Source organism: Sander lucioperca, chromosome 4 (assembly GCF_008315115.2).
Source record: "Sander lucioperca isolate FBNREF2018 chromosome 4, SLUC_FBN_1.2, whole genome shotgun sequence".
Lineage (NCBI taxonomy): Eukaryota > Metazoa > Chordata > Actinopteri > Perciformes > Percidae > Sander > Sander lucioperca.
This window is the reverse complement of record NC_050176.1, coordinates 30,589,613-30,598,699: the sequence shown is the minus strand read 5'-3', so window position 1 is coordinate 30,598,699 and position 9,087 is coordinate 30,589,613. Positions and strand designations below refer to the sequence as shown.

The window sequence follows — 9,087 nt, the reverse complement described above, 5'->3', positions numbered from 1 at the left end:
GACGCATTTGGAAACCCCCGTAAATGTAAAATTGGGAACTAAGCACAGCCTGGTAACGTATCTCAGTCATGGATGTATACGGAGACCTAAATTGTTCAAAAAAAGAATTAGCCTATTTGAAATTAATAGGACAATATGCCATGTGTAATCATATTAATATGATCATATGATCAATCATATACATTTATGATTTTACCTGCTTGTCTGCTGTTTCCAAGGTCATTAACCAATGTTTGACCTGCCATACTATGAAAAAATGCAGGATAAAATAACGTCAAAGTGAGGTGAGTTGTAAAATGATTTTGATTTTTTAAAAACAATTTCATGTGTGTATATATATATATATATATATATATATATATATATATATATATATATATATATATATATATATATATATATATACTGCATATATTGCATTGTTTCTAAATTAACAGATTGACCAACAATAAATGTGGTAGTTGTATAAAATGTTGTGTTTTAAGGTTCGGAGTCAACTGACTCTCATGCAAACTAGACGTTTAATAAATCATGAAACTGCAATTATGAACACCTGTAAATAATTCTGTTTGTGTGTTTGTATCTGTTGTTCAGTAAATAGCTGTTGATAGTACATAAAGGACAGAAAACAGGCTACTTGGCAGCAGTGCTCAGCACAGAACGACTCAACAGAGTCTGGGGATCAGATGGGGAGAGATTTGATAAAAGTTTATCTCTTTTAAAATGGCATCAATCACATCACCCCTCAACACTGAATGACAATAATAACAGATGATGATGACACAACGTGTCTGTTCTTAAATAAACCATATGATTTCATCATTTGTCCTCTGTTGCTGCCGTTAAAAGAAAATGCTGTCTCAGACGCCAGATGCTGACAGCACTATCAATTTCAAACATGCTGTCTGAGGCACTTTGTCTTTGCTTTATGGACACATTTTTCACAGGCTGTGCATCTGCCAAGAATGGAGGACAGAGTGAAACAGATGAATACAATGCATGTGGTTATATTTTCTTTTAATGCATTCACACAATAATATACATCATTGCTAGGTAGGACATGAGTATACATAGAAGGGCAATAATGTATTTCCCCCCCCAAGAAATCTAAAATGCAAACAAAAACATATTGCTTATGCTAGATCTTGTTAGCATTTTGCGAATTCAATTCATATGTATGACAGTCAATCAAGACCATGGTCCAATTTGCACATCATGCCATTGTTATATGTGTGAAAAATATTTATATTCCAAGCCAAACAGACTGTAGTTAAATCTGTACAATACATGGAAAATATCAAAAGATTAGTAAAGAAAAGAGCACACATTTGTGTCTTAAGACCATGTACATGTCATTTCAAGTCACATAGCAGCACACAATTAACCTTGTGATTGTAATTCAGAGCAACACTCAGTATTATACATTTTGCATAGGAATCAGGAGTGAATTATATTTAGTTCTGACACCAATCAGGCACTCTGTTAATACTGCAGCTTGTTATAAATGCTGTGCAGTTAGGCTTAAGCTCATAATATTTAGCTAATACATTCAGCTGTATTTTGAGGGAAAATATTTTGAAGAAAACCTGTTTCATGCACGTTTAAATCATTAGCCATGCCAGTTAGTTACTGGGATAAGTTGTTCCAGTTGTCTCAAACAAATCACTTCACCCACTGAATGTAGTGCATAGGGTACCTTTTGACACACACACCTTTCCAACTTCTAAATTTTTTGAGCTACATTCAACAATTTCTGTAATTTTCCGAAACCAACAAGCACAGTCCTCCCACTGTGTGAGGAAGTGAGAAAGAAAGAGGGTTAGAGCGCTCTTTTTCAGTTTTACTTCTTTTAGTATGTACAATTGAGTGCAACACCATGAATACCTTCCAGGAGACCATGAAAAGTGAAAGTGTGTGCCATCATCCCTATTTTTAAACAATAATTGCATCTCGCCCCTCTCAATGACAGTAGGTTTTTCACCCTGCTTTCAAGTGTAGCTGTTTGGAAGAGCTTAAAACAGCTTTTCGAGCATACCAAGAGTGTTTACTTTGAGGGGGCACAGAAATCAGTGTTTTGTTCTGTGCACCGTGATACAGCACCACAGGCCAAATTGTAACTATTTCAGGCTTCTCACTTTTAAATGAGCACCAACTTAGCATGTGCCCCATTAGGAATCATATATAATGGCTTTGAACTTTTTTATAACCTTTGATGGATAGGTTTCTTACCACCTGTGTGGGGGGGCCAGGCTATAGCCATGGCCAGAATGGACACCATTTGGCTCGGCCATTGCTTGCTGGACAGAATTACCATAAATAACACATTTTAAGATAATATCTAGTATGACATAACATTATGTTTTTTTCTGTTTTGATTTCAAAGATTGACATTTTTTTATATTTCTGTCAGCCTCCATAACTGCTAGAAATGCATATGTGTTGCAGAAATTTGCAAAGAGGTTTGTCTCGAACCAAAAAAGATATATCTAGTTGCATAAGGAAGATATACAGCATTTGCACTCCTTTGTAGCATACACGCAAATATTGATCAATTAGTCATTATTTTGCAAGGCATTATAAGCTTAAATCTACAATAATATTCTCAAAAACCATTGATTTGCCCTTGAAGCTGGAGGAGAAGATGAAATTCCTCCGGTCAGTGGTCACTACTGTAAAAGAACGGGGCGACTGCACATAAATGTCCTTGAACTTGTGGAATGTTTTGGTCTCCGTATCCCAGAGGTAGATTTGTGTGAAAGAATAATCGCTGCCAAGAGCAAGGTAGTGCCTGTCTGTGAAGGTGAAAGGTTGGAGGATCATCGCTCCCCGAGAAGGCAGAGCTAGCACCTCAGTGAACTGCTTATTGGTCCACTTGAGGACTTTGGAGTCACCGATGTAGCAAGTCATGGCCAGATACAACTCATCCTCCACCCGGAAAGCTTTGACTGCCACCACGTCGTCGACATTTGGGATTTCACCATGAAATATGAACTTCTGGGTGCTCTTGTTCCAAAGGTAGATGACAGGTGACTGAGAGCGGCTAGTGAAGATGAGGTAGGACTTCCCGTCCAACTGGACAAACTCAGCATCTGTATCACGAAACCACTCGTGGAGAAACTGGTAGGAATAGAAACCAGTTTCATTGCGGTCTGGTTTGTCCATCCACTTGTACAGAGTAGACATACCTGCCTTGGAGCTGTCCACGATCACAAAGTACCACTCACTGTCCATTTGGAAGACCTCAATATCATTTGGCTTGGAGATGTTGAAGACCTCAATAGTTTGAAATTTTGTGAACTTGTTCTGTCGATCGTCAAACTTATAAATATGGGAGCCACCAAAGAGCTGGGTAACAATTATCAAGACATGGTTCTCAATCAAAACCGACTTGCATCCAACAACAGACTTCCCTGTGAGGATAGAAAAGATGTAAGTGGTAGTAATACAACACAGACAATGACATTGAAATCGATAATTAACTGACACTAAAACAATAATTTAAGTGTTAAATTAATCTCTCAAAATAACCTTAAAATATATTTTATTTTTGTTATTATCAACAATTCCTGTGAAAAGACCAAAACCAACAATGAGTTAGTAATACATACGCTAATTGCTGGGCAGCTGGGCACTGTAGTTTTTAGCAAATGTTTCTCAAACAGGATGGGGACTATTTGTTGGGGACTATATTCAACCGCACTTTAATATATATTTGGGGCTCTTGACACTATTTACAGCACCAGGATGGTGTTTGTGGGATCAACTTAAAATAAACAACAGTGTATGTTCATTGTAATTAAGTAACATGTCACCCGGAGCAACATGTGTTGTTAATATGATAAAAAGGAACAAGCTGTATCAGGCAATACTTGTTTATAGGATTAATTCATCGTGGGTTTTAGCCTTTTCACGAGATTGTCTGACTATAAGAAAAATACAATATATCACCAGACTCATTCTTTGAAAAAAAATACTTTGGGTGGGTGTTGTCAAACCTGTTATATTGTCAAATTTCCTGAAATTCATTTCAACGTGATCCCACTCCATGACCACACAGCTGTTGGAGTTGGGGGCAGCCATCGCCACGTAGATGTCCTCTTTAAGGGAGAAGATGTCCGCTGACATAGACTGGATAGGAATGGACTGATGACGCACAAAGTCTGGAGATGCAGACAAAAACAGAAACTGCTAGTCGATATTTAGAACCTCACTGCCTTGATTACTTTTTTTATGCTGTGAAAAGCTTCTGGATGACACTGTGTAGAGTCATCAAAATCATATTCTTGGTTTAAAATAGGTTAATATTTGGTTATATATTTTAATATAGCATACTTTCTAATACTAGTATTGTAGTTTTGTAGTATGTAGTAGTATAAGTCAGTGTTATGCAATGATTTGAAGTGTTCTTATGTCAGTTTACAATTGCCTTGTCTGTCCACATTGCATTGATAATAGTTCTGCCCATGATTATTAAATAAGCACAGAAATTAAAGTAATGTGACTCTGGCATAGCTGTGGATGTGTGTGTGTGTGTGTGTGTGTGTGTGTGTGTGTGTGTGTGTGTGTGTGTGTGTGTGAGTGCGTGCGTGCGTGCGTGCGTGCGTGCGTGTGTTGCGTGAAAGAGAGAGAGTGTTTTTAGAGGCACACATGTTAACAGGCCTAGAGTCTGCTTGTTTGTTTTTTAGTGCGTGTCCTGTTGAATTATTTAACAGTTGTATTGATTTCTTTCTTTCTTTCTTTTTATCTTTCTTTCTTTTCTTTTTTTCAACATTGCATCTTCAGCTGTGCCTGACTATTCATAATTGCCTTTAATAGAGTACTTGTAATTTTACCTGTGGAGATACACTTGCCCGGTAGAATAGGCAGGTCATTGAGGCGCTTGCCCTTCATGTCACTGGGGCCTGCGCAGAAGACATCTGATACTGTGGCATTTGTGTTTTTCAGCCACGTCATCAGCCACTTGTTCTCACAAATACACTGGAAAGAGTTGCCTCGCAGATCCCTAATGTATGACATGACAAAGCCAGCTTTGACACATTAACTGAACAATAAATATATATATTATTTTTTAGATTCATTAGAGGAAAAGACAGATGGTTGAAATACCAAAAAAAAACTCATGACATGTGCAGTAAGTCATTTAAAATGATTCTATATAAGTCCCTGTGTGACATCATACAAATAAAAACCTTGCTTCTTCCAAACTAAACTTTTCAGGAACAAGAATATACAGTAGGCTATTTGGTTTAGCTTGATGATGAAGAATTGTAGAATTTCTTAACTGACACTGGGTGATTGTTTTATACATAACATCAACAATCATTTTAGCTACAGTTTATGTTACAAATAGGTTGTTCTTTCAGTTGTTCACCGACAAGCACTTTTGCATCATTGTAAAGACAATTTGTTACTAAAGTGTATTTTAAAAGATAATAAAAATGCACTATAGAGGAGAACGATGACGGAAACGTAATATTTGTGCTATCCATATCATTCTTGGGGTTAAATGCTACCAAACACAAAACCCAGCCTGACTCATCTTCACTTAGGAACGCACACACACACACACACACACGCACACACACACACACACACACACTGCTGACACAACTGCTTACTCACAGTTCCAGCAATGAATCTAAGTCAAAAAACAGATCTCTTGGCAGAAACCTCATCTTGTTATTGGCAAGCGATCTAAACCAGAGACACAGAGAGGCCAGAAAATGTACATTACTGTTATTTCTTTAGTCTTTCTCTGTAATAGTAAGGTGTTGCTGCTGCAGAGGCTGCATGATTGGTGGTAGAGAGAATGATAGCAGACTTACAGATGAGTCAAATCTCGCAGACCACGAAAGGCATTTTTGGTGATTGTTTCAATCTTGTTCCCTTCAATAAATCTGTTCAATGAGTCATAAAATAGAGGTTTAATCAAAGCAAAATTTGTGTAAAAGATATAAGGTAATGCATAATGTCATATTTTACATCATGTTACAGTAAATGGATAAATGTGTAGATGTCAATACACGTGTCAGAATATTATGGAGGGTTTTGGAGATTGAGATGGGTGAATTGAGGAATATATATATATATATATATATATATATATATATATATATATATATATATATATATATATATATATATATATATATGTACATTGCAGTTATTTCAGTTATACAAAATACAGCATGATGTAATGCAGACCCATATAATAATTTTTAAATATTATGTGGTATATCCAAAATAACGGTTATGCATCCTATGCATCAATTGTGGATATGAATTAATAAAGAAAATCAAAAAAAATAAACAAAAAACAAGATTTCATTTGACATGTTACATTAAGAAAGCAGTTTGTGAACTAATACTCACAAATATTCTAGGTGTGGAAGACCAGAGAAAGCATCATCTTTGATTGTTGTCAAAGAATTTGCATTTAGCAGTCTGTAAAGGAAAAACAAACCCAAACAACTGAGTAAACTGAAAATTAAAACTTTTGCTAAAACTTGTCCTTTTTTAACTACAAATAGCCTAACCACCATACAGAAAGACAGAACAAGTAAGCAATATTAATAATCTATCTACTTGTTGTGTTTGTGTGTGTTGCACTGTGGGCCTACAAAATGTCAATTACTAATCATCAATAAATCAATGACAGTATCACTTGACAAAATTGCACTTACAACAGCTGAAGAGAGGGCATTAGTGAAAACATTCCCTCTGTGATTTCAGAAATAGACCCATTGACCATGCTCCTGTTGGAAGATAACACATACAAATCAAAGTCTTACTCGGCTTGGGACATTTTAGAACTCTGTACCAGACACGCCAAGAGCCAACTCTGCAGGATAGCACAGAACAGCAAGCAAATTGTCTCCTTGAGCGCAACATTGGTTGCCTTGTGCTTTACTAAAGAGATAATCAGGCTACGACGTGTTACTCACAGTGAGTTGATCTCATTCGGTATAGTCCGTGGGATCTGTAAAGTACCGACGCAGATGATGGTCTCCTTGGTGCAGGAGCATCCTGAAGGACATCTGAAATTCCGTTTAGGTTCAACTGCTCCATAAATACACAGAAGCGCAAAACCGGCAAGTAGCCACTGCTGAATAGATAACATGTTGCTTCTTGAACATTAATAGTGGTAAACGAGGCCGTGGTCGGTGGTGCTAGCAGCAGCTTTTAACCGCCTGGCCGACATCAAAATGCAGCACTAGTGGAAAACCCTGACACAGGCTGATACGGCTGCAGCTGCATCCCGGAAGGCTGCTTCAGTTTCGGAAAAACGCCGAGTCGTCAGTAATAACAATTATTGAGTAGAATTACTCAAAAAAATGTGAGTGTATATATATATATATACACATATATAGTTATTATATGAAGTATTGCACAAAAACATCATTTTTAAAGTGATATTCAAGGTGGGGAAATCAATGCACCACAAAGAACGATATAAAAGCCCGAACATGATCTGAAGGGGTTATTTCAGCACCATGGAGAGCATTATTTACGTGCACTATATACCGTAATACATTCTGCATACCAGAACACGTATCTTCATTAGCACAGAAAGTCCCTTAAAGAGGAAAATCCATTAAAAAGTAATGCAAACTATATAGGCCATACATTATATAATCATTGTTCTCCCTAGTGCCTGTGCCCCAAAACATCCTCTAAGCTACAGTTTCCTGTCGGTTTTCCAGCTCAGTTTGATTGGGATAGATATTCCTGATGCCTGTCTGAGTTAAGAGCTCTACTCTGGGCCAACTCCAACCCTCCACACACACTGTGGTGTAGTGGTGGTCCATGTGTGCTGTTACATGGTTATACCACTAGAGGGTAGCTGATGCTAACTAAAGTCTGAACAAGTTACAGATTGGTTGACAAAGGAAAACAAGTTATCTGCTGTGTTGTGTAGTTTTTATGTGATATTATTTGTTTGAACTATTATTTTAAAATCTCTTCTGTTTTGTTTGTAGAAAAAATGAGACATTCCCAGGTGTAATCTATGTATTGGTTTTAGCTCATTCATTCCACCTGGTTTATGTAATTTTTCTTTTGTTACTTTCTGTGTGGTAGGTTTATTGCTCTCTTCCACACACACACACACACACACACACACACACACACACGCATACATTAACGTACACCTCTTCTCTAAACACAACATATGTGATGTGCTGTGATGGCTAATAAAAGCAGAACATACATATAACACATACACACTGACATAGCATACACATTGCTAAAACATACAAGAAGGCCCTTTTCTGGTTATTTTCTTAGAGTTATTTTCATTTTTAGTGTTAGTAGCCTATATGTACTATTGCAACTGTTATTAATGTGTGATAAACTGATGGTTATTCAAGCAATTACATGTTTAATGTAGTAGATGTATGTCAATAAAGTATAAAAATGATAAAACAATAAATAATATATGATTGTTAAATAGTGTGAAAACAAATGATGAAGACACAGTGGGATACACTTTGTTTCACTTGATTCTTTGGATTTGCAATCCACAATCATAATCCTAAAGCTATAAAATGAACTACATTATCTTTGCTCTAAATAGTACAATTTTTCATAGAAAGAAGTATACAATAGGGTTGTTAGTTGTCCAAGCAGGGCCTAACAAGGTGCTGACCTTTGCTGGAGGACCACTAGTTAATGAGCATGAGTGAAACCAAATACCCATTGCCAGAAGGGGGCAACCGTACATGTCTGCCATTGCTGGCATAATTCATGACAGCTCTGCATCTAGCATTGCTGTTTTTAGGCTAGAGTATCCCTGAAACACTCGGGACACGTGCAAGCTGAAACCAGAGGACGCCACAGCAAGCAGCTCATGCTATTTCTTACTAGACAACCATCACCAAATTATGACATTTTGCTCATGTTTTGGATGTCTGTACAACTTAATGAACTTGGTCTTGTGTCAAATGAAACAAGACTCCTTGCTATCAAACATCTTTACACAGATAAAAAAAAATATCACCATGAATTACTTTGGACAAGTTTAAAAATGAACTAAACGGATTCTGAAGTGTATAGAAGTTATGATACTCTAAAGAAGCAAATAATGAC

The 9,087-nt window shown here is 36.8% G+C and overlaps 1 protein-coding gene across 1 annotated transcript; it reads right to left on the bottom strand.

The window, feature by feature from the left end:
* Positions 1–998: 998 nt before the first annotated feature.
* Positions 999–7,248, bottom strand: LOC116034268 (leucine-rich repeat LGI family member 2-like). Its single transcript, XM_031276862.2, has 8 exons — positions 6,945–7,248; positions 6,684–6,755; positions 6,373–6,444; positions 5,826–5,897; positions 5,623–5,694; positions 4,833–5,002; positions 3,996–4,160; positions 999–3,410 (listed from the first exon to the last, which is right to left on the bottom strand). Exons 1-8 carry the CDS (start codon positions 7,118–7,120, stop codon positions 2,575–2,577), a joined length of 1,635 nt encoding a protein of 544 aa, XP_031132722.1. The 5' UTR covers positions 7,121–7,248; the 3' UTR covers positions 999–2,574.
* Between the last annotated feature and the right edge of the window lie 1,839 nt (positions 7,249–9,087).

Bases quoted from the DNA above. Each gene is read 5' to 3' on its own strand.
- LOC116034268 (XM_031276862.2), bottom strand. From the start codon at position 7,120: ATGTTATCTATTCAGCAGTGGCTACTTGCCGGTTTTGCGCTTCTGTGT. The intron at 6,756-6,944 runs GTGAGTAACACG...ATCTTCCAACAG, and splicing joins CCGAATGAGATCAACTCACT to GAGCATGGTCAATGGGTCTA. The intron at 6,445-6,683 runs GTAAGTGCAATT...TTTCCTTTACAG, and splicing joins ATGCCCTCTCTTCAGCTGTT to ACTGCTAAATGCAAATTCTT.